This window comes from Myotis lucifugus, unplaced genomic scaffold (genome assembly GCF_000147115.1).
Source record: "Myotis lucifugus unplaced genomic scaffold, Myoluc2.0 scaffold_51, whole genome shotgun sequence".
Classification (NCBI taxonomy): domain Eukaryota; kingdom Metazoa; phylum Chordata; class Mammalia; order Chiroptera; family Vespertilionidae; genus Myotis; species Myotis lucifugus.
This window is the reverse complement of record NW_005871099.1, coordinates 5,962,524-5,988,910: the sequence shown is the minus strand read 5'-3', so window position 1 is coordinate 5,988,910 and position 26,387 is coordinate 5,962,524. Positions and strand designations below refer to the sequence as shown.

The following is a 26,387-nucleotide window of genomic DNA, read 5'->3' as shown; positions in this document are numbered from 1 at the left end:
CGGATTTTTCTCAATAGATATATTTTTTAAAAATTCATAGAGACAATAAGACTGATGCCATGAAACTGATAGGAAGAGAGGAGAAAAACACACTCAGAAACACACACACACATGTAAATAAATAAACCAATACAGATAAGTGTGAATTATGACAAATTCTATAACAACAATGAGTAGCTGAAGAACTAGGAAGAGAAAATTGATAGAATACTTTTTAATAGAGTGGGTTTGTAAGGCCCATTTCAGAAGGTGACATTTGAGCTGACCTGAGTCATAAGAAGAAATCAACCATGAAAAATGAAAGGGAGAAGAAAAGTCCAGGCAGAAAGGGCATGGTTTTCCTGAGGCACAGACAAGAGAACAAGGTGGCCAAAACATAATTTGTAAGAATAGACACCTTAAGCATTTAATTGGGGAACTAGCAAAGTAGGCACACAAAAATATGACAGAACTATTTCTAATTGTAAGAAATTCACTTGAAGCATGAAGTATATATTGAAGAAAATTATTAAATTTTTGTAGAATGTTATTACACCTATTAAATGGTTGAATTAGCATTGCTTTACTTTTTAAATCTCAGAAGGAGTTCTGAGTGGTTGTATGTATTCTAATATTTTTAGAGTTTAGGAATGCAGTAGGTCTAAATCTGACTAAGGGAGAAATGAATTGAATTTGGAATGGGATGTAGGAGTCAGAATATTCAGTCTAGTCAGGGAATGAAAGTCATCTTGGTTTGATAACATAGAATATACTAGTATATGAGGATCAAGTGTCAAATGCCACTGAGAAATCTAATTAAAGGGTAAAGGTGTCCTTTGGTTACCTGAAAATCATCAATGAAATTAGGAAGCCCAATTTCATTGAGAATCCATGAGCATTGAATGCACATTAAAGTAGAATAAAGAAAAGAGGGCATTGAGAACATTGGGACAAGACAATTTCATTTTATTGGAAAACTAGAGGCCCGGTACAAGCCATTTGTGCCTGGGATGCGGGGGGTGGGGGGAGATCCCTCAGCCAAGCCTGCACCCTCTTGCAGTCTGGGACCCCTCGGGGGATGTCCACCTGCTAACTTAGGCAAGGAGCGGGCCTAAGCCAGCAGGTGGACATCCCCTGAGGAGTTCTTAGCACTGCTGAGGTGGTGGGAGAGGCTCCCGTCACCGCCACTGCACTCACCAGCCTTGAGCTCGGCTTCTGGCTGAGCAGTGCTCCCCCTGTGAGAGTACACTGTCCACCAGGGGGCAGCTCCTGCGTTGAACATCTTTCCCCTGGTGGTCAGTGTGTGTCATAGCGACCAGTCATTATGCCATTTGGTCAATTTGCATATTAGGGTTTTATTATATAGAATAAGGCAATGCCAAGTGGCAGAGTTTTTAGCATAAAGCACTACTTCATATCAGGTGGAAAAGAAAATTTTAAATTGTTTTTATTTCAAACAATTAAAATTTTGGGGAAAAAATGCAAGAAAAGTACAAAAGCCACTAGTATAACTTTCACCCACAGACCTTATTCAAGTTTTGTCAATTGTCCTATATTGTCCTTTAGAGAAAAAAAGACCCACTGTGGGATCACATGTCACCCTATTTTCCTACCTCTCTAGTCTCTAAAAGTTGGAAACAGATCATCAGCTGATTCTTGACTTTTTAAATTTATTATAATAATTTTATTTTAATCTCTAAAATAGAAGCAATAACTTCCTTCCTTTGAGGAATTCTGGGGGAAATGACCCACAGAAAGAAGTGCAAAACAGGATGTAACATATGCAAAAACCTCTCAAGAGATAATCTCTACTTTACACTGAATCTATCCTTCAGCTCACTGCTCTAGAAGTGGGCACTACAAATGCCCAGTACAAGGACAAAAATTTGCATTAATATCCCAGAGCTTCAAATAAAGGAAAACCACCTCAGGACCTTACAATATGCTTACTCTCTATCCCATCTCTATATGAGAAATTTCCTAATTCAGCCATTAGGGGTGGGGAGGAAGGAGAGGTATTTATGGCAGGCTTCCCAAGGAATACGATTGTGACTTCAATTTGGAAAATATAATGCATATTAGGCTTGTGCAAATATTTCAGAAAACATTGTTATGAGATCAGACTGCTGGATTTCTATGCCTGGGTCTTCCACAATGAGCAGCACCCAAGCTTAGCCTGGACTGACTTCATCGGTGTATAAGGAAAAACAACACTGTGTTGTTGACTTCAGGATAAGCTCACACCAATAGGATTTCTCTATCTAATCATGACCCATGATTTACAACAGTAGAAATGAGTTATCTATGTAAAATCTGTTATTTTTACAAAAAATAAAATACAAGTGATAATCTCTACATTAAGCTACTTAGCACTGTGCAATATATGGCACTATAATTGTTTGTATTAATAATTACTTCTTCCTCAGTCTCCCACACATTCCCAATTGTCATATTTTATGTAGGTTCATTTGTGTTTTTGATGGATTTAGGAATTGATTGTGTCTGGTTTTATTGGGTAGAAGAGCAGTTTTGTATTTAGCTCTTCATTTGTTCAACTACTGGTAAACCTTGAATCCCAGTGAAAATGTCCTGATCAGATATGTTTGTCCATTCTTTCCATGTTCTTAGATGACCAAAGGGAAGTGTCTTGCCCTTTGCAAGGCCTGCACCTGTTGCCATTTGGTCATAGTGCACCCAACCTGCTGACTCCCTTTTCTTCAAAACAAAACAACTAGTGGGGAGGAAGCACAGCCTCAAAAGTGCTATGGGGCTTGGAATATTATTACTTTCTGATTTGGGCAAATATACTTGGAGAAGCTTTAACCATTAACTGTCTGTTCCTTACCCTTTCAAAACACCCCAAAGGTCTTTCATCGACATAAAAATTGCTTCTTATTTATATTGTTGTAAATCATGGGTCGTGATTCTTTACTTTCACAACCTTATCATTCCTGAAGATCGTTTTGGTTTGGGTCTGTCTGATGTTCCTCCTTTCTGGACTTAGGATATGTATTTTGGGGCAGGAGTACCACCAGGCGATGTTGTATTCTTCTCATTGCATCTTATCAGGTGGCCCACAATGTTATCCAGTCCCTTGACTGGTGGTGATAACTTTTATTACTTGATTACAAAGATGTCTTACAGGGTTCTCTGCTATAAAATAACTAGTTTCCTTTTTGAAATTAATAAATATGTTTTTAGAGAGACACTTGGAGACTCTGTTCCTCATCCAACTTTTACCCTTACATTTGAGCATCAATTGATATTCTTCCCTGAACGAATTATTACTATGACAGTGGCCAAATGGTGACTTGCTAATTCCAACATGCCTTTTATATTTATTAGTTAGCATAGTACTATAGGAAGAGATTTCTATTCTCCCATTTAGTTATTCATTTTCATGTAGGTTACTCATGGATTCCTATTCTAGTCAATGAAGTTTGATATATAAATTAATTTTCTTCTTTATTTTTCTCTCTTCCCTCTTCTCTCTCTTTCTTCCATCTTTCCTTCCTTTTCTTTTCCTTCCTTCCTTCCTTCCTTCCTTCCTTCCTTCCTTCCTTCCTTCCTTCCTTCCTTCCTTCCTTCTTTCCTTCCTTCCTTCCTTCCTTCCTTCCTTCCTTCCTTCCTGCCTTCCTTCCTTTATAATATCCTTTGTTTTGATACTCAAAATATATTTTGATGGTCCAGTTATTTATTTTGCACTCAAATTGTCCAGCTTTGATCCGTAGAAGCCTTCTTCAGGCTGGCTCCTATGTCATTCTGATATGGCATCATTATTTTTGAGCACTTTTTTACTTTCTTATTCAGCAAAATATCTCAGACTCATATTGTGTTTTTGTGCTTTTCCTGATGCAGCTCTGGAGTCAACCATTTCTCCAATGAGCTGGTTTTATTCAGTAGAGAAACTGAGGTCTGAACTATAGGGATAACCCTGCTCCTGGATTGTCTTCAGGGCATGGTAGAAATTATCTGTATATTGAGCACTCACACAATTCCAGCTAGATTTATTTCTACATCTATCTAAATACACTGAAATGTGTAAGTGCACACTGATAGATTAAATTCTAACCCAAACCCATAGTATCCATTCAAGATTTTCCACTTTACATTTGTACCCTCCTTTCCTAACAATGAGAATCTGCTTCCACTGTCCTCAGTAGATTTATTTATTTATTCAATCAACCTGTATTGGAGTAGGTTCACAGCCACACCAGATGGGTGTGCTGCATGTCTATTCTCACTGTGGAGGTGCCAGCCACCACTGAGCTCATGTCTAACACTCTGCTTGCTTGGACCCACATTCCCAACAGGGTGAATTATTCAGGAAGCTTGGGAAACAATAGAGATTGGTGGTAGACATTTTTCAGAATCATCTAAGATTATATTAAAAGGATGACATTGCATGTTTTTTTAGCATCCTTACAGCATTCCACCAGCCTCTCTCTGACCTCCCAAACTTTCCAACTTTAAAATAACTGTAAATAAAGATAAATTTGGCATGCACGTCATTTTAGACATGTGGAATTTCCAACCCCATTGCCTCTTGTTTGCTCTTTACATCCCATCAGGTTAATGTTATAATTTACAACACTTTAGATTGGCATTTTACTGACAAAAGAAATATCAGCATGCTTTTCACTGATGTATTTCTGAATTAAAATTTTAAAACCTTGAAATTGCATGTATTTCTTTTGTCAGTAAGAATAATAAATACTGCGTGGACTTCAAATCAGGTATGAAGTTTTTATATCCTAAGTCTTGAAATGGAAATCTCAAACATGGCAGTGAGGCAACATAATTATAATGACCCTATAAGGCGAGGAGGTGCCCCTGTTTACTGAGAGTGAAATGAAATTGAGGCAGGCAGGATCACAATTCACTGTGGATGTTAGAACACATTGTCAGATCGTAGAGCCCAGGAACAATGACCCGTGTATGAATATTGCATGTTTTATTCCAAATTTATAGATATAATAAATTTAAAATCTAAGCCAAAACAAACAAAAGTTTACCTCTTTATTCTATATACTCTTTTTACTAAATTGGCAAATTTTTATTAAGGTTAACTTTCTATCCATTTTATATCTATTCATTTCTGACCCTCATATTCTCAGTTGCAAATTTATATCTCCAAACACTCCTGCTATTAATCTATTAAATAGGTCAATTCCTAAGCTTTAGAGTCATCACTGAAAGTATCACAGACACTAATACACTGGTATTTTTAGTGACCTTACATTTGTAATTACAGGGAACAAACACAGGAAGTAAATAACATTTTCTCCTCCATTTCAAAGGGAGTTAGGGCACTAGGAATTTCAGTCTCAGAGACACAATATCTTTAGCCCATTGCTAACTATAAGGGAATGGTCAGCAATCCACCAGTCACTGTTTTGCCGGCTAAGGTTTTGTTATTCAACTTCTAATTTTTAAAAACTATTTGAGAAAGTGGTGGCAGGAGTTATTAGTTATAATCTGAATTAGTTTTCTATAGCTGCTAGAACAACCCAAAAACTCAGTAGCTCAGCATGGTAATAATTTACTCTCCTTTTTCTGTGGGAGCAACTTCTAATTCAGGAGCAACTTGGCTAGGAAGTTCTGGCTTCAAGTGTTTTTATGAGGTTGAAGTTATGTTTCCCAGGGCCTCAGTCATCTCAGGGCTTGACTAGAATTGGAGGTCCCACTTCGAGATGGCTTTGCTCACATAGCTAGCTATTTGCTGCTGACTGTTAGGAGTAGGTCTTCTTTTCTCCCCTCCCGGGTGCCTCCCCACCAGACTACTGGAGGTTCCTAGGACACCTGGTCTGACTTTTCCACAGCAAGTGGTCCAAGAAAGAGACCAAGGTGAAGCTTCTAATGAAATTTGTTAGTAAGCCCTGGGAGTCACAGTAACTGCACCTAAACAGCTTTCTTTCCTCTTGGACATCCCAGGAGCTTCATTTGGATATGAACTTGACTTAGATAATGAGTTACAGAATTTTGAGCAGATGCTCTAATGCAAGCATGTCTAACTGTGGCCCACAGGCAGCCCACAACGAATATGTTTGTAGCCCAGCCAATAAAACGGTATCTAAGAAACATTTTAATAAAAATTTCATAACTTAATTTTTATAATATCCTGTTATACATAATCCTATATAATAAAGAGGTAATATGCAAATTGATCATCACACCCTCACACAAGATGGCCACCCCCATGTGGTCACAAGATGGCCGGTGCAAGATGGCCGGTAGGGGAGGGCAGTTGTGGACGACCAGGCCAGCATGGGAGGGCAGTTGGGAGCGAACGGGCTGGCAGGGGAGGGCAGTGGGAGTGATTGGGCCAGCAGGGGAGGGCATTTGGGGGAAATCCGGCTGGCAGGGGAGCAGTTAGGCATCAATCAAGCTGGAAGGGGAGTGGTTAGGAGGTGATCAGGCTGGCAGGCAGAAGTGGTTAGGGGCAATCAGGCAGGTGAGTGGTTGGGAGCCAGCAGTCCCGGATTGTGAGAGGTATGTCCGACTGCCTGTTTAGACCTAAACAGGCAGTCTGACATCCCCCAAGGGCCCCAGATTGGAGAGGGTGCAGGCTGGGCTGAAGGACACCTCCCCCCCGCCCCAGTACATGAATCTTGTGCACAGGGCCTCTAGTTATTAATACTGAACTACAACATTTGCTAATGAGTGATTGCTATAATCGTATTGCATTCATTTCCCTTACATGCAGGCCCACCATTTCTCTCCACTAATACTAGCAGCAAATATTTTAGCAGCAATTGCCACATCATTAGTCTTGGACTGACTTGTTTAGTGTGCACAACAGGAAATATTTAGCTTTTGGAGAACAAAAAAATAGGTTTATTTGCATTATGATTATTAATTTGTGCAGTTATTCAGTGTCTGGTAAGTTAATGTTCAAGAAAAAATATTAATTTTTATTTAAATGTTCTATTATTTTATGTTAACAGTTACTCATTTATTTCTGCTCTTTGTATTCAGCATGTCTCTACATTTCTATGAAAATTGAAGCTTTGGGGGTTTTTTTGTGGCCCACATAAACTTAAACCTTGTTTATTTGGCCAGTGTTAGCTTTTGAGTTTGACATGCTTGCTCTGATGGGATGAAACATTGGAGGGCCTTTGGAGGTGTTGAATATACTTTCATGTTGAAGAGACATGAATTTCTGTGTCCCAAAGGGCAAACTCTGGTAACCATCCTTAAGAGAGCCATAAGTCTTAACTTTCTATTATTCATACCTTTGGGTAGTACCTTCCACACTGAATCAGTGCTGACCTGTGAGACAAATAGATCATTGCAGAAGTGACAGGTGCAGTTACTCAACTATAGCTGCTCATCTGAAGACCTGTAAACAATTCTGTGCCACTCACACACTCAACATACAAAGATAGGATAAGCATAGAGCTATCACTTTAGACTCTCCAGTTCAAATGGAGAAAAACAGGAGTTCCATAGCAGTTCTGACATCCAGTCAGGCACATGTTGCTAATTCCTTGATTAGAATTCAGGTCTATTATTTCCTAGAACTGATTCTCCATGGCAGAATCATTTGTGCCTTCTGGATTCTCAGTTTAACCAATCTAATCCATGCTTTCCTTTTAAAATAAAACATAGTCCATGTTCACAGCTGTGTATTTTCCTGCCTGTAGAAGTTTAGCATCTAAAGACATTTTCTCATTTTGTACCATCTATAGTTCTTTCAGTCCAAGCTTGTGGTGTTTTCGCCAGTACAGTTCTCTTAAAAATCAGTAGCCTTTCATTAAACAGTTTTTGTTTCATTTTTACATTGGGTTTCTGCTGACATGCTAAGGGCAAGATGCCTTTAAGATTATTAGAATCCCTATTGTGTAACTCAAAGGATATGCAATATACACCAACTAGAGGCCCAGTGCATGAATTCGTGCATGGGTGGGGTCTGGCCAGCTGGCCCCACCCCTGATCAAAATGTTGGGGGCCCATCAGGGGCCAGATCAGGCTGGTTGGCTGCCTCAGTGTGCATCAGAGCCACCAGTAGTTCCACATTCTGCCGTTCTGGTTGCTGGGATTTTATATATATGGATATGTTTCCTAGAGTATTTTTGTCTGACTGAATAGTTCTTTGAGGCACCACCTAATATGTTTTGAAGTCTTAATATGGATTTTATAGTTACATCTCATGTTATCTTTAGATTATGTTTTAGTGGTAGTTGATCTTTGCCTGAATGTGGTTTATTCATTTTTGCATTGTTGCCAACTGAAGTGACTGCTATTGAGAAAGCATTATCTTCAACCCTATCAAGTCCTGCTTCTTTGTATTTAACAGTTTTTCTTTAGCTTTTCTCACTTCTTTTTTCCCTTTTACTATAAATTGAAAGATGTCAGAATTCGCTGTCTGAAAATGCCATTAGCTCGATTACAAATATCTCAAGTATACCTCTTTTCTTTCCATATTAACACAGTGTTGCTAAACTTCCCATTTCAGCAACACAAGATCTGGTTTTCTCTCGTTTCCAATAACATTTTTCCTCACCTTCTTTCAAGCCATTTCCAACAAACTCTAAAGCCTTTAGGCTTCAAGTAACAGTACTTTCCAGGCCCATCCAACTTATTTGGACATCCCAGCCCCTAAGTCACTGTCACATTTTTAGATTTAAGTTACAATTCTCTCTCAGTACCAAATTCATTATTGGTTATTATTACATGAGAAATCACTCCAAAATGTAGTGGCTTAAACTCATGATTTTTTACCTCTCATGGGCCTTTCCATAAGATTGCTCAAGTATGATGACTGACTTTTCAGGATTAGCAGTCTCCGAGATCAAGTTGAAAACTAGCCTTGGAAGTCTAGTTTTCCACAGCCACCACTTCCACAGTTTTTTACTGACTACAGAGATCAGCCCTAATTTAATGTTGAAGGGGTCTAAAAGATGGTGTGAATTAATGGAGTCCCTCTTGGAAATGTTAAAGATAATACAAGGAGAGGGGGGAAAACTTAAACGTTTAATAGCAATTTAGTAGTATGCCCTATTATTGTCTTCTACTAGAATGTATCCCATGTAGGAAAATGAAAGGACAGGACACTTTCAAATTCAAAAATCCCTTAGGACCAAACAGAACATTGTTATGTGTTACTGATGAAGTCTTGTTTGATGAACTTAATTATACCCAATTCAATTCATAGCAATCTGTGTTATGTAGCTGCTTTGCATCAGAAAAGGTCATGTTCTCCCAAATAGATCTACTCATTTTGGAATATTTCTAAGCCACTATGGATATTTAGAGACTTCCTAGTATTCAACAACAGAACCAAACGATCGTCTTGTCAAGAATAGTCATTAACATTACAGCTGGATGTTTACTTTCTGCTAAGTGTAGACATTAACTTCTTTCAATATTATTTTGATTGAACAGATTTAAAAGCATGTGTATGCATACAGCTTGTCTAAATAGATGACTTCTCTAAGATCAGCAATTTCAGTGGGGACTAAGTAAATGCAAATAAAAAAATGTGACTTAGAAAAAAATATATAGATGAGCTATATGCTTGACATTGAAATAGAGTCTTATATTAATTTTTAAGTCAATGAATTCATTTAAGTTGAATCCTATTTTTACATAGAATTCTGTTGATGGAAAAGGATATACTCTACCTCTGTGATTAACCCTTAAAGAGGTTCAAATAATAATTATTAAACTTTAAATATTATAAACCATTAATAAAGGGAGGAGTTTTCTATTGTTCTTAACTACTATTAGCAGTCAAACAAAATAGGATACTTTAAAAAATAATTTAATGGTCAATTTTTATAGAGTTTTTATTGAAAATTTACTTTTAATAAATTAATGGCAGGTATTGGTCTTAATCCATTATGTAGAAATTATTTTTTGCTGTACATATATTATTTGATTGAAATAAATGTGTGAATAATCAGATTTTTAAGCAAATTAGCATAGTTTAAATTTTTTCTGGTAGGTCAATTTGATGTAGGGAGCTATATGCAAAGGAAATGCTTTGGGGGACTTTCTAGAGATATATTATTTTCTATGGCCTACTAATTTTCTATGCATACTAACTTCCTATGCATGTCTCTACTGAAAAGTCATAATAGTAATTGTTTGATGATGCTATTTTAAAGTTATCTGTAATAATAAAAGGGTAATATGCTAATTAGACCGGATGTCCTTCAGGACAAAGCCAGGGCCGAGGGAAGCCAGCCTGGGGTTCTGGGTGCCTGCGGGTGGCCCAAGGGAAGCCAGCCTGGGTCCCCGGTGCCAGAGGGAAGCTGGTGCCTGCAGCTGGGGGAGAGGGGAGGGAAGGTCTACTCTTGAATGAATTTCGTGCATCGGGCCTCTAGTTTTGTAATAAAAATTTTAATCTATTTTCAAACTTGGCATGTGTGTGTGTGTGTAGACATTCAGAGCAGGGTGGCTAATCCTTATGTCTAAATATATTCTTTGTAATGTTTCTTAGGATTTTATAAAATGAGAAATCATTTATAATGCAAATATACCTTTGGATTGAATTAGACATCCTATATAATAAAAGAGTAATATGCAAATTGACCAAATGGCGGAATGATTGGTCACTATGATGTGCATTGACCACCAGGGGGCAGACGTTCAAAGCAGGAGCTGCCCCCTGGTGGTCAGTGCACTCCCATGGGGGAGCGCTGCTCAGCCAGAAGCCAGGCTCACAGCAAGCACAGTGGCAGTGCTGGGAGCCTCTCCCACCTCCACAGTAGGTGGACATCTCCTGAGAGGTGCTGGACTGTAAGAGGGCGCAGGCCAGGCTGAGGGACCATTCCCTCCCCTCACCGCACCCCCCACTCAGTGCATGAATGTTGTGCACCAGGCCTCTAGTTAATCCATAAAATAGATTCATCTTAATTGATAATAGTAAGTTTAGCTTCTTAACATCTAAATAACAGGCCTCTAGAGAATTAAGGAAATAGATGTAATATTGAAAGTTTAAGAGGAAGGCACTTGGATAGTTAAGAAAGGTCTAAATTTTATGTTCTAATCTCTGTAGGTAGGGTCAGGGGCGGAAGTACAGCAGTGAGCTATTAACAGCAGAGGGACATAGAATGAACTGTGACAGAGTGAGAAAGAAGTCAAGGAGAAAATAATAAGGAATGCTAGACTCCAGAGACAAAGATTCATTTAGATTCAACCCTTATGTCTTTCCCTGAAATAATATCTCTTTCTCACAATACTTCATTCCTCTGTACTGAATACAACACCAGGAAGGATCAACAAAGCAAGAGTTGGAGGCAATGGCTGAGATCAGGGAGCATCACCAGAGGAGACCTAGTGAAGCGTGCTATACACAGATTTTAACTTCTCCATTTCTTCTGCTCTCTCACAGGTTTTCTGAACCAGATGAGTAACTCAAGTCACTCTGTCCTTCAGCCTTCATTCCAAGGATGCATGCAGCTCATTCAAGTGGATGATCAACTTGTAAATTTATATGAGGTGGCACAAAGGAAACCAGGAAGTTTTGCAAACGTCAGCATTGACATGTGCGCCATCATAGACAGGTAAATGGTCTTTTCATCCTGCTTCACATTGTCCAGACTTTTCAAATTCATGTTTATGTTGTGGGATGAATGAAACACTCACCCTCCCACCCACCCCTCGGATGGGTTAGGCAGGAAGAGCCTTTTGCCATGCCCGTGGTCCTGTATGTGTGATTGTAGCAATGCCTTTTATATCAGGACATGGACATACATGATAGAACAATCTGTGATGTCACCTTACTCCATCAACCTCGCTCCGTGAGTGTGAGCATTATGTCAGTGGTTTTGCAATCAACAGCTGAGATATAAAGGAGCTCCGTTTATTTTTGGTTTTGCTTCCTATACCCACAAGCAGAGATGCCCTTCTCTCCTTGTCTTGGTCACAACTCATCCTTATCATATTGTCCCCGCTAAAGCCTCCTCGAAGTAAAAGAAGTATTAAAAAATGTTGGTGGGCTGTATGGGGGCTTGCAGAAGCAGAATGTTTAATGTAATTGAGTTTGCTTATAAAATATATATGCTAAAATATTGCAAAATCTAATCTTTATTAGTTTTTGCAACTCTCAGGAGGAGCTTTTTAGGAAAACTGAGTTGACTTCTTACACAATGGAAAGATACCTCTTTTGTAGGAAATATTGTGACAGAATTACATACTCTACCTTAATATGCTTCTAAAATTGTCTTTTCTTCCAGCATGAAAATATTTCATTTTCATATGTTTTGCCCATAAACAAATCACACCTAACAAAGTACTGATTTTAACCTGGTGAATTTAGGTGGTTTTAAAAAACATTTTTAAATTAGAGGGCTATCTTATCCTGAAAAATAATGTAATTAATTTTATATTTTAAAAGATGAAAGTTCTATGTCTCTCTCTCTCTCTCTCTCTCTCTCTCTCTCTCTATATATATATATATATATATATATATATATATATATATATATATATATATATATATATATACCTGAAATCTCTAATGATATCATTTAATTTAAAAAGATATCCTTGGGGAAGTCATTCAAAGATATATGATTAATCTTAAAAATATATAAAGTCATTTATAAAAAAGTAAGTTTTTCCCATATAATCTAAATAAAATACTATTTGTATGAAATAAATTAGTTTATGACAGCTATAGATTATAACTTTTAAAGCGTTAACATATTTGTAATAAAATTTGATGTATCAGTGTTTATTTCTATTACATACTTGCAAATATTCATAATGGCAGACTAAACAGTTTATATTTAAACAGAACAATGAACAATTTTAATAGAAATATACTCATAACTTTGAACCATCAATATAGTGTAATAACTGTTATTTCTGCCTAAAGCAAATGGTAGCAATAATCAGAAAAACTGAGAGATGAAGTTTAACAACCATATGTTCTGGTAGTAGATGTTTATCTGTAAATTTTAGTAATTGTTTTCCACACAGGAAGATTTTTCTTCTGAGTAATAGTTATACAGCATATGGAGACATTTTACTACCTTGTCCATTTTCCATGCCAGTAGCTTTAATAATATAATAATTTCTGTCAGTAATAACCAAGTTAGTTCCTTCAGCTTTTGTAAACAGGCTAGATTTTATGGCAATATTGCTGTTTCACTCCAAACAGCATGTTTCCTGAGCATTGTAGTTAAATCGTTTGCTACTAAAGAAGTATGGGAGAGATACTGAAATTTTAATAGATTACTCCCATGAAAAAAGTGGTAGTTAAATTGGCCTCAAAAGAATGAATGAGATTTTGGTAAATGAGCAGAGTGGAATATGGCCTTCCTGGTGAAGATGTAGTATGGGAAATGCAAATTTCAATTCTTGGTAGCTGTAGGAATAGAGTCAGTCCATTGTCCATGTTGTCAAGGCTCCTGCAGCTGACAGAACAGGGAATTTCTTTCCTGTCCTCCTGGATGATAGCCCACAAATTTCCTAAAACCACTATGGAATCCATGTTCTGCTTGTCTCATTTTTTAAGGCAATAACTTCTGTACATGAACTACCAATGTGTGGAATACCACATTCCTTTATTTACTTAAAATGTCTTCAGGTCAAAATCTTAATCTATGAAGTGTTGTATTTTTGTAAATATGACACAAGACTATATTCACCCATTGGAACTATTGAGGAGATCATTGAGGATTTAGTCTGTGTCTGCCAGGTGAGAGGACCAGTGGGTTTAGCCTAAACTCATATATTGATGACCCACTGGTCACACTTTAATGACACATCCTTAGCTCACCTCTTGTTCATTCCCCCACCACCCCCACTAACTAAAATTTTGCAATTGCCTGATCTCTTCCATTTTATTTTCAAACTACCCAAATACTCCCTAAGTAAGCCTGCATTGGCTCTTTCTTACTTTTCTCCCTTCAATCTTCAGCTTGATGATTTGAAAGCTATTTTTTTGGCAGGGGAGGGGGGTAATAAATGAGAACATAGGGTGAAAAAATATGAACGCTTCCACCAATGTGATTTTTATAAAATGTTTGGAGATAATAGGAGCAGCTGCAATGATTTGATGAGTAGAACTTAGGGAAATAGTTTGGGGAAGATGACACTAAGGGAGTTTTGCTGTGTGTCTTGGAATGCCTTATGATTTCAACTTCCTTTTCTTTCTTTGTGTGTGGATTTACACCTGGCTTGTTTCCTGTAAAATGTAGAAACAGGGAGCTATTGTATATCATAATCCAAATGAGAGATTCTGGTGGCCTCAGACCAGGGCGTTGGCACAAGAGGTACTGAGATGTGGCCAGTTCTGAATATATTTAGTAGTGTTTCTTGATGGATTAGATGTGGAGCATGAGAAGAAAAGAGGAAATGGTTTGGTAAAAGCAACTGGAAGGAAGGCGTTACCGTCTCCTTAGATGGGAAGGCTAATGGTAGAGATTGGTCGGGGGGAAAATCATGAAATCAGTGGTGAGCATGAGTTGAGATGTCTATTGGACGTTTGGGTTGAATTGTCAAGAAGGCACCTGGATGTAAGTATGTAACAAGCATATATCAGCAGGCTGATAAAATGGCCATGCTGACCTATTGAGGGCCTCTGGTTTCTTCAGCTGTTATTTCCTAAACAGCCATAGACCTGAGAGGGCAAGAGGCGAATAGAAGGCAGGAAACATCTTCCAACAACAAAGGCCTCCAGCGCTACCCTTTCATTGATACCCTGCTCTTAGGGAGGAGGGCCTCTGGCACATCCTCAGTTGCTAGAACACTCTCTGAAATTAGAAAGCTATCCAGCACATAACCTCTTTGTTCCTCCTTGCATAATTATCATTTTTAATCTGCTCCTAGCACCCTTACATTGTTGATTCCTTATGGCAAACATCTTTAGACGCCCTTTATAGTTCCTATTCTCAACCCACTTCTCTCTAACCTCTTTTCAGGTGTGAAATATGAGCCAAATTCCTGCAGAAACCCTCTTACAACTAAAGTTAGCTTTACACACTTGCTCATGCCAGAGAGAACTACAACAAGATCATGGGCCATTTCAAAGGAAGTGAGGGGAGAAGGGAAGGGCGGGTGGAGAAGAGGAAGAGAGTGAGAGAAGGGGATGGGCGGCTGGAGTAAGTCCTGGGAGGGCCCTGGCAGGTGTTGGTCATAATCTGTAAAGGAAGAGAGCCGCTGCAGCCTTGGAACGTGAGAATCTATGAGGAGTTACTGCTTGATGCCTTGTCTGTGATTCTTACAAGGACATATGGGATGAAGAAGCTGCTGTTGAAATATTTTGAGTTTAAGTAGGTGGTGTTCTTGCCTCATTTGGAAAAATGTATCTGTTTTGTGAGTAATAGTAAAGCCTGTTTTGCTAGTTGTGACTTGTATATCAATCCTAAGACCACCCTTGTAGCTTAGCTGCCAGAGAGGTAATTTTTCTTTGCCATAGTCAGGAGTAGCCATGTGACACAGTCCTGGCCACTGAGAGATAAGCAGAGGTCAGCTATGGTGTTCTTGAGAAAGCTTTTATTTCCTGATTCAGCTGTCACCCTGCCCCTACACTGTCCTTTTTCCAATGCAGACACCATGCCTGGAGCTGTGCAGTCAAGAAAATTCAAGCTCGAGTGAACTGGAGTCAGAAGTCACCTTCACTCCTTTTTATGTGGAAAAAAAAATCCTTGTTTATTCAGGTCACTGGAGTCAAGCTTTATTTTTCTTGAAGCCAAAAGCAGCTGTTGTTTTTTTTGTGGTTTTTTTCCCATCTTCTATTTCTCAAATCAACCAATACCTTCTCTTTACCAAACATGGGGAGAAAATTCCCAAGTGTATTGATGGCTTTGAAAGAAAAGAGGATACATTTCTTTAAGTTGCATGTCAGTGATGTCCCCTAGAGACTGGCACTTGGGCACTGAGTGGCTATTTAGGGACCAGAGCACATTCATGTTGTCAGAACCAGCATCTGGTAGAAAAACTGGTAAAAGTAGTTCATCAGGATTATAATCTTAGCTTTCCTGTCACCTCCCTCGTAAATATATTAAGAAACAAAGCCAGTAAACATTCTGAATAGCACAGGGAGCGGAAGAGGAAGAGTAAATATCCCAGCCTACAAAATTACCCCTCGAGAAATTCTGAATAGACTGGATCCTATTTCTGAGTTGGTAATTAAGTCTTCATTATATCTTTGGATAGAAGTGCACAATCACAGTCCCAGTTTTTAGTTTTTATTTCAGTGCTTTCTTTTACAAGAATATCTACCCAATTTTTTGATTTTTTTTTCCTTGAAATAAAAGAAGTATAGGATTTCTTTATAGGAGCCTTAAAGGAGGGATGTATAGATATAGTGATGTTTCAAAACTAAGCTGACTACTGGAAAGGTGAACAACAAAGAAAGAGTTGAATATTATCAGTTCAGAAGGAGGTCATGCATTTCTGTAAAAGCAAGGCTAAAATGGATAGGCCTAACTTAAATGAATAAAATGTAATGTTATTTATTTTTTAAAATTGATCTTCATTTGCTCATGAGTTCCCACTTCCAACCCATAGCAGAAAAACTAAATATTTGAACACATGTATTTGGGTACCCTAACATATTATATACATATATATATATATATATATATATATATATATATATGATGATATCATACAGTCAGTATGATATTCAAGTTCACTCAGAGGTCAATCTCCCTGTTTGGGCTCTTACCCCATTTCAAATGTCTTTCTTGACCCCAGCAGCATGGCCCTTGGGTCAGAACCAGCCAACTTATGTAACATCTTGTAATCAGAGGAGTGGGATCTGTTCCATGTGCTCTCCTCAAGTTCCTTCTGGGTTCCCCGAAGGTCCTCAGCCTGCTTAGTCTTCAGGGATCGCCTTCTGTCCCAACTGCCTACCGCGCTGGCCTTGTGGTATGCCTTGGCTACTGCTAGGCTCAGGTTTGGGGGTCTGTGTAAGGCGCTAACTTGCCCAATTTGTCTAAGACTGTTCCCCTTTTAGTACTGAGAACTCTGTGCCAGGAGAAACCCTTCAATCTGGGTAAATTAGGATGGTTGGTCACTCAAGATCTGTGTGCTCTTTGCCCTTGTTCTAAATCTCTTTCCTTGGCATGCCACAAAGCCATCTAAACATTCTTTTAGCTCCCACAGGAACACACAGTGATTTCTAGACCTCTTGCAAACTGCAAACAAGTCTTCATGGGATGCGTGAGGGTGTGGGGTGTGGGAATAGCTGTCTTAGGCCCCCTCTTTGCCTCAGCATGTCTTGCCTCTATATGTACTCTATAACACTCACCTCAGGCTGTCATGAGGCTCTCCATAAATCAGATTCCCAAAGGCAGAGTGGAGGGCACAAGCCACCAACGCCATAGGATTTCTAAGTCTCTGTTGAGATTCATTCAGTCTATAAATAGTTATAAAAGATCACACTGAGTGTAAGCACCCCTTTCTGGCACTTTAATGCTGATATGGCAGAGGGAGGATCATTGATCAGAATTTAAACTGTCCTAACACTTTGGGTTCATCTTCTCTGCTCTCCAAGACCTAGCTCTTCCAAACCAAATCTCCTTGGTTTTAGACTACCTTGCCAAAATTGAATCCTCACATCTCCAAACTTTTTGTCCTAGTCCAGAGTCCAGAGGCGAACTCTCCCAGTCCAGGTTCCCTGTGGAAAATGCTGCTGATTCACTGAGTGGACAGCCACAGTACAAGAAAAAAATATGGGTGGGAAAAAAAAGCCAAAACTTTGACTTAAAATATCTAAAAACGACGTCTACTGTGGGAAAGGGAAGGCCCATGTCTCAACCATGGCTATTTCTGCAGTGGCACTGTTTATGCCCATGTCTGAATGCCCTTCCCATGTACCTGTGAGCTGCTCTGGTGTGCAGCCCCATCCTCACCTGGACCCCCGGCAGAATTGCAGCTGCCATCCCTCTGACAACTTCAGTTTTGGAATTTCCCAGTTTTTTCATTAACTACTTTTAAAAATGTTGTGGGTTTTTTTGTTGTTTGTTTTTCATTTTAATGTCTGTTTTATTAGTTGGTAGGGTCCATAAGGTGCTAACTGCAAACTGCCATCCTCTGTCTCAGGACAGTTCATATATTTCCAGGATGGCCACCCCTTTCTGTTGGTTCTTAAGAACTGTTCATGTCATCAAGCCAGCTGGTGTCAAATTGTGCTAGCACCTCTTATACACTGGGAAACATTTTGTCTTTTACCAATAGATTCTATGATAATTGCATGAAACTGGTAAAGGAGGCAAAATATTTCTCAGATAAACTTCACATTGTTTCAAACTTTGTGCCTGTTAAATTCTGACATCATTATGACTCTGATCCCATCAGATTCCAAAGCAGCAAGGAACAGGTCAGCTGGAACTCATTCCTGGAGAACCAGAACCAACAAGGAGTTTTCAGGCTTGAGGCCAGATTTCCCTTTGCAGAAAGAACACCCCTAAGAAACACCCTGAGAACAAAATGTATACAGGGTCCTAAAACCAGACCACCAGCTCAAATAAACACCTAGAAAAAAAAAGATTAGGTACATAATCCAGTTTTGATTTTTTTTTACATGAGAATGCATGTTGTGAATCTTTATTGTAAATATATTCATGTTGTCTCTGAACTTTATCTCAGTTCTTTCCTGTCTTGGATCCCATTGCTTTTATATTACAAATGGCCATGTTCTTTCTTTCTCTCTTTGGGCTAAATTGAATTAGTAGTAGATTTTTGGAAAGCCCTGTTTGCTCATGCTAGATTGGATGCATTTCTTGTATTAGATGCATGGCTCGGTGGATAAACTTTCTTGGCCTTCTGGGCTAATTTAGGCTCCCCTTTGATCTTGAACTCCATTGCCAGAGACATTTAGTTTCTTTTAGAAGGACCCTGAGAGGACTTCCTGTTTACACCTAGACATGTAAGCCTTAGTCATTGATCTAGCACAAAAACACACGTTTAATGACCCCAAAGTGTCACACCCAGGGGAGCCCCTGTTCCATTCATCTCTCTGAAGTGATTTCAAAGTGATTTTATTTTTAAATACAAGTAAAGGACTAGAGTGACAAAATTTATTTTTAAAAAGAAAACACAGTAGTGAAATGCCAGAGGAGATAACTCTCCTAAGAGAAAAAGGCAAAGAAAAAAGTCAAATTAACCATTTTAAGATTCAACAGCAGCCTATTCATCTTTGATGTATTGCATGTATTAGGACAAAAGAAAACTATATTTGCTTGTGGCATGCCATATCTCTGTGCTTTGACATTTAAATCCCAAGGAAGGCCTAGTGTATAAAAGTAATGTCAGAAGACACTTATGCATTTGAAGATAAGCAGAAAGAAAAAAAGATAAATAATTGTAACATGTAGCTAAGTCAACAACAGGGAGATTTAAATGAGTCATTAAGTTTTATTTCTTGTTTTTCACATTAGATTACCTGACAAAATAAAAACAAAAGCAACTAATTAAACAACATATTTAAAAGAAGTGCCTTAACAGATATTTTCTTCTTAAGATAATTACTTTTGTCAGTTACTTAGATATATTGTAAAATATTCATTGAACTCATTTAACCGCCCTCCCCTAAAGCCAGCTTTACATATTAATCAAAGCTCACCATTCCCTTTGTGACATACAGGGAGTGATACCCCAGGTCTGATGGCTAAAGACTTGGAGCAATGGGCTACCATCTTTCATCTGGTGTCCTCCTCTCATGTTGTGTGGGAGTTAATTGTTCATTCCCAAATATGTTTAGGCGAGTAATAATTGCTATTGTAACAACATAGTCTAAGTACATTTTGAAATGCTTAGGGACAGAAAGAGTTTCCATTAAAGCAAATGAAAAGTTCTTAGAAATATAAGTACCCCAAAACAAAACTATCAGTTTAAGTATGGGAATAAAAAACCTGGAAAAATCTGCAGAGTCATTGGTGACTGTAATTTTCACTGCAATTTAAGAGACTAAAATTAGAAATTGAGGGTGGTGCTTTATGGAAATGGGTCGTTAGAAAGGCAGGTGGACCAGACTTGTACAGTGTTTTTTGGAATTTTTAAATTTGTTATTGAATTTATTGGGGTGACATTGGTTAATAAAAGTCTATGGGTTTCAAGTGTACAATTTTATAATACATCGTATGTATATTGCATCAAGTGTTCACTATCCAAAGTCAAGTCTCTTTCCATCACCATTTATCTCCCCTTTACTCTCTTCTACCTGCCCCACCCTTTCCCTCTTTTAATCACCATGTAGTTGTCTGTAGAATTGAAATCAGCTGAGCCCAGAGCAATTCCTGCTGGCTAGTGAGTCATTGAATTTAGATGATATAGAGCAGTGGTCGACAAACTTTGGCTCGCGAACCACATGCGGCTCGTTGGCCCCTTGAGTGTGGCTCTTCCACAAAATACTGACTTCTGCGCATGGGCCACAAAATTTCAATCGCACTGTACATATTAGAGTATTAAGTCAAATTAAAATGGTTAAAATATGTATCTTTTTAATGTTTTCTTTCTTTACTTTATTAAATTCAACATACTTAAGACTTCTGTTCTGTAGTATGGAAAAAGAAGGTAGAATTCACTTTTTTTTTTCTTTTGTTAGCTGCATTCCAAATAACAGAGGGAGAGGAAGGGAGGGAGAGAGGAAAGGAGGGACTATTAAATTGCTCTCTGGTTTATTTATTGGTATAGAAATCAGGGTAAAAATTAAAGAATGGTGTCTATGTACTATAAACATAGTTTAAAGATAAAATTTTCTTTGAAAAATTTCCTTTACTATTTAAATGATCTATGATCTGAGAAAAATTGTGTCATTTCTCTATGGTGAGAAAAACCGTTTTATTAAGACTTGGAATTTGTCATCATTTTTTACTAATTGAACAGAAGTACTTCCTCTCCATGTGGTTGTATGTCTACTACCTAGAAACTAGTTTCAAGAGGGCAAATAAGCTTAACTTTTTAGAAAGCCTTTTAGATAAATTCTGTAAGTAATCCATTGCCATGTTAGAGATAAATCCTTCTTCATTGAATGTGTCTATGAACTCATTGAGGAATGTATTAGAGTCTGAATCTCATTTTGCTTACCAAATCCCACTTACATCAAAAAGAATATTACATGAGCAAGAGAGGGATACAGATGGAAGGGGTGGGGAGTGTGTGTGTGTGTGTGTGTGTGTGTGTGTGTGTGTTTGGAATGTACTTGAAAGTGGGTCTGTAATAAATGTTAACAAACAAATGTAATATCTGTAAAGGCTATCTTAATCAGCAAATAGATTGATATAAATAGACCATTTATTAAGAATTGTGAGGAGGGTAGACCTTCTAAGTTCCATACAACATTTATTTACAGGGTCTTCATTTGCTTTCAATAAGTGGAGCCTGCTAAACTTTTATTCCAGTAGCTTCATGGTCTTTGATTCTATGGCATAATTCCCAAAAGGCCTCATCAACATGAAAATTGCTTTCATGTACATACTTCTCTGAAGGACCCCTCTGGGCAAATGGACATGATATCAAAGTTAATTTCCTTTTCTTTTTTTGAAACTTTAGGCATTTGAAAACTAAAGAAGAAAGAAAAAAACTTTAAAATAGTAAAGAGTGACATTTCTAAAGTTAGAAACACCTTACACAAGAAGGCGAGTTTCATTCACATGGTTATTATATTTTCTTAACTCAGGAGACATTGGTTAATCTCCGGAGAAGGCCAAAGCCCTGGGACTGCCCACACAATGAGAAAACCAAAGGTGAAGAGCAGGAACTCTTCTCAAAGGGAATGTACTAATTTAGCTGTGGACACAGGAGACAATCATAAGAAGTTTAAAAGCTATATTAATAAGGGAATACTATTTAATCATTATAGACAATGGTTTCTGCAGGAAATTAATGAAGAGGGAATCACTGTGGGCTGCAGGGGCTGGTAAAGGCTCCATAGAAGTATGCTGAACTTTAGAGGAACTGTTATCTCAGATGATAAGAAATTAAGGGAAATAATATGCTAGGCAAGAGCAAAGACATGAGTAGATGTGTGGAGGCACAGATGACCATATAGTAGTTCTGAAACATTAAAATGACTAAAGGAGAGCAGAAAGCTTGTGTAGGTGGTCATGGAAGAGATGAACATATATATTACTTATCCATTCATTTATCCATTCATTCCACAACCATTTATTGATTACCAACCAGGTACCAAGGATAGTGTTAGCCTTGGTGAATAAGACATGGACCCTACATCCTTATTAACTAATAAAAGAGACAGGCTTTTTAAAATATGCAGTTACTGAGAAAACTGGGAAATGCCAAAATTGAAGTAGTCACAAAGGATGGCAGCTCTAATTCTGCCTGAGTCCAGGTCCAGGTGAAGATGGAGATTGCACATGGGAGCAGCTCACAGGCACATGGGAAGGGCATCCCTGGTACATGGAAGGCCCACACAGAAGGACATGGGATGTAAGTAACATGCTAACTTCCAGGAAACTCATGTAGTTAAATAGTTAAAGTCGGGTCTCCCGAGAATGACAGCCATTCGTGTGACACTAGCATTTTAAGGAGAACCCATTCGAAAGGGGGCTAGTAAAGGATGACAATGAATCCCCTGGGCCAGTGGTCAGCAAACCAAGGCTTGCGAGCCACATGCGGCTCTTTGGCCCCTTGAGTGTGGCTCTTCCACAAAATACCACGTGCGGGCGCGCACGTACAGTGCGATTGAAACTTCGTGGCCCATGCGCAGAAGTCGGTTTTCGGCCTGGGCGAGTCTATTTTGAAGAAGTGGCGTTAGAAGAAGTGGGGAGTGTCGGTCGGTAGGGCGACGGGAGACGTGGCGCAGGTGGGCCCTGGGAGACACAGCGCGGGGGAGGCGCGCTGGATTCCTGCAGGAGTTGAGTGAGCCAGTCAGTCAGCAGTGTCATTGTGCAGTGGTTAGTGCTAGTTTCGTCCGCAAATCGCGCGCAGGTGACAAAAGTACCTACTTGAAGCATAAAGTTACCTGTATTTTTCCAACCAGCTGCAAATCCTACAGGTATTTTTGTCATCAATTTAAGAATTGTAATTATTTTATGATGGTGGCTTTATTATTATAAAATGAAACATTTTTTACATGCCCTGTATGTTGAGATGGTTTGGACATATAGAGGGGATGAACGAGAGGAGATAGACGAAACAAGTATACAAGACGAGTGTGGATAGGAGAGTTGGAAGGGGTCGACCTCAGCGAACGTACCTCAATCAGATTGAGGACCTTTTTAGCAAAGGCCAGCTTAGGAGTACCCTAATTAAGTTAATAACAATGTACCTACCTATATAGTTAAAAAAAATTGGCTCTCAAAAGAAGTTTCAATCGTTGTACTGTTGATATTGGGCTCTGTTGACTAATGAGTTTGCCGACCACTGCCCTGGGCAATAAGGAATCAGTGAAGGATTTGCAGGGAAGTCACATTTGCATTATTAACAGTTGCTCTGGTGATCTGAGCAGAGGTGGGGAGAGCCTGCACCTTAGGGACAGAAGTAGCAATAGGCCTGGATGAAAGGGCCAATCCAATGTTTCTAAGTTGGACTAGGGCGAGCTCATTATATGTGGACACCAGGAAGGTATTGGTGGGAAAGATAAACTGGTTTCAGAGAGAAAAAGGATTTAATAAAATATAAGTATTATCTTCACTAATCCCTAAACAGTGTCTTAACTGAATATTTGTGTAGTAATAAGTAGGTTAGAGTAATATTTTACTGCGATCTAGTGAATGGATTAAATTCAACATATTTAAGACTTCTGTAGTATGGAAAAAGAAGGTAGAATTTACTTTTTTTCTTTTGTTAACTGCATTCCAAATAACAGAGGGAGAGGGGAAAGAAGGGCTATTAAATTGCATTGCTCTTTGGTTTATTGGTATGGGGTATTCCCTACTTCCATTAAAATAGAAATCAGGCTAAAAATTAAAGAATGGTGTCTATGTACTATAGGAGTTTAAAGATAAAATTTTCTTTTAAGCAATAGGGGAAGCAATTAAGCAATAGGGGAAGTCAAAGAGAGAAAGTTAAAATAGGAAAGGCAAGGCTGTTAGAAGTGCAGGTAATGACACAGTGGAAGAAAGAGAAACACAGAAGAGATCAGGTCAAAAGCGTCCTGTCCAATGCGCAGTCACTAGTCCAATGTAGCTTTTGAATACCAATTTTCACTGCAGGAGTGCTGTAAGTGCAATACACATTAGATTGTGAATTCTTAGTACAAATAAAGGAATATAAAACATCTCATTCATATTTTTTATATTTATTTCATCTTTGTATTAAATAACATATAATGTTAATTTTACCTCTCTCTACTTTTTAAAATAGTGTTAACATGAAATTTAAAATTACATGTTATATGTGGCTCACTTGGTATTTGTATTGGATAGGACTGGTCTAGCATCTCTAGATAGTTCCAGCTGGAGACTATGAAGCTATAAAGGAGGCTCAAGGTTCTGTGTTAATTTTGTCCAAAAGGGAGTGAAGAGATTCATGCAACTTCTAATAAGACTCAATAAGTTGTTCTTTAGAGCTGTTTTCTTTCATAGTCAGTGGGGATTCCCAGAAGGCCTGGGAAACTGGCATCCTTCTGAAAGGCTCAGTCCCTTTTAATTAGTTAGATGTTTCCTTAAGCCCTAAATCTACTTGCATTACCATCCCTAGAGATTGTCTTGACAGACTCAGAAGCCAGATGTGTTGGTTTTTCTCCTGGAATATTAATTCCCTATTCATTAAATATAAAATAAAAAGTATTCATGAAAAATTATGAGCCCTAAATTAAGTAGACAAGATTTTAGTTGCGCATACTTTAGAACTTCCTGTTTTACAGATTAACTTCTTCCACTAAAATATCTGTCACTCATACAAATGTGTATAAGTCAACATTCCTGAAGTAAAAGTTAGGTCTCAATTAGAAATTGCTCTCAGCTACTAGGAATAAAGGTTCAATTAGAGTTTGTTAGACAAGTCTGCAATTTCTTATTTCACATGAAAGATGTCTGAAGGAGACAATCCAAAGCTTGTATGGTAATTCCAGAAAGCAATCAGAGACCTAAACTCTAATATTTTACTTCAATTTCCTTAGCTCATGGTTTCCATTCTCCTAATCACAAAATGGCTTCCTGACCTCCAAATATTTCATCTGCCTTTCAAGAAAAAAGTAGGTAGGCCCATCTCCCCTTTTTAAAAAATCTTCCCAAAGTTTCATGCAACACATTCACTAATATCTCATTGGCTAGATTTAGTTATGACTATAGGGAGTTGCAAGATACACTGGAATTATAGTCTTTTATTTTAGGTGGTAATATACCTACCTACTAACATTTGGAGTTATGTTACTGAAGTAGAAGAAGAAAATTTGTAATAGAATAGACAAATAGCAGTTGATAGCCCATTTGATAACTCAAAAAGTAAAATTAAAAAAATAACTTCAAAGTTATGCTTCCTGAAAACAATTGATGCAGCATTTGTATAACTTATTCAAGTTATATATATTTTATATTTTTTCTCTAACCATTCAAAAATAAATACATTTATCTAGTCTTTTGCCTTTAGTCTTAGGCAATAGACGTTTTGCTGTATTCAAGGCTGAATAAGATATAGCCCAGTGATGGTGAACCTTTTGAGCTCAGCGTGTCAGCATTTTGAAAAACCCTAACTTAACTCTGGTGCCGTGTCACATATAGAAATTTTTTGATATTTGCAACCATAGTAAAACAAAGACATATTTTTTATATTTATTTTATATATTTAAATGCCATTTAACAAAGAAAAATCAATCAAAAAATGAGTTCGCGTGTCACCTCTGACACGCGTGTCATAGGTTCGCCATCACTGATATAGCCTCTCTCTTCAAGGAGTTTATAATACAATGGCAGAGGTGGGTACATACCCTGGTTCTTATACTGATTGTGGAAACTTCTCCTACTTGAAATCCATCAATAATTTCTTATTGCCCTTAGCAAAAAGACACAAATCCTTTAAGGAAGGTCTGACCCTTGCTTCCCTCTGGAGTTCCATCTCCTCCACAGCCTCTAGCCACGCTGCCTTTGCTCAGTGCCTGGGGTGCCCTCTCAGCCGCCCTTGCTTGCACTGTGATGTGAATTTGCAGTTGCCCCATACCTACCACTCATCACCTGTCCCTTGCCTTCTTATCCTTCAGACCAGTTCAGAGGTACCTTGCTCAGAGAAACCATCTCAGAAAACTTGGTTAGATTCTTTTAAACTTCTTCATAATCATACATTCAAGACTGATTATATCTCTAACTCCTCTTCTAGTATTTAAGCTTCATTACAATGGGACACAGACCTGAATTTTCTCCCCATTCTGACTGCAGTACCTAGCTGTGCCCGACATTGGATATGCTTTAAATGCATACTTTTTGGTAGAATGAACAAGTCACACACACACACACACACACACACACACACACACACACACACACACAAAGGGCCTATGGTAGTATAAAGAAGAAAGAGAATAATTCCAAATGGAGGAATTT

The 26,387-nt window shown here is 38.2% G+C and overlaps 1 protein-coding gene across 1 annotated transcript in view; it reads left to right on the top strand.

The window, feature by feature from the left end:
- CNTNAP2 (contactin associated protein like 2) overlaps nt 1-26,387 on the top strand; it is a 1,215,871-nt gene that overhangs the window by 454,794 nt on the left and 734,690 nt on the right. Inside the window, exon 10 of the mRNA XM_006088715.3 lies at nt 11,321-11,492. Coding sequence (XP_006088777.1) covers nt 11,321-11,492 — 172 coding nt within the window. The remainder of the gene's footprint in view (nt 1-11,320; nt 11,493-26,387) is intronic.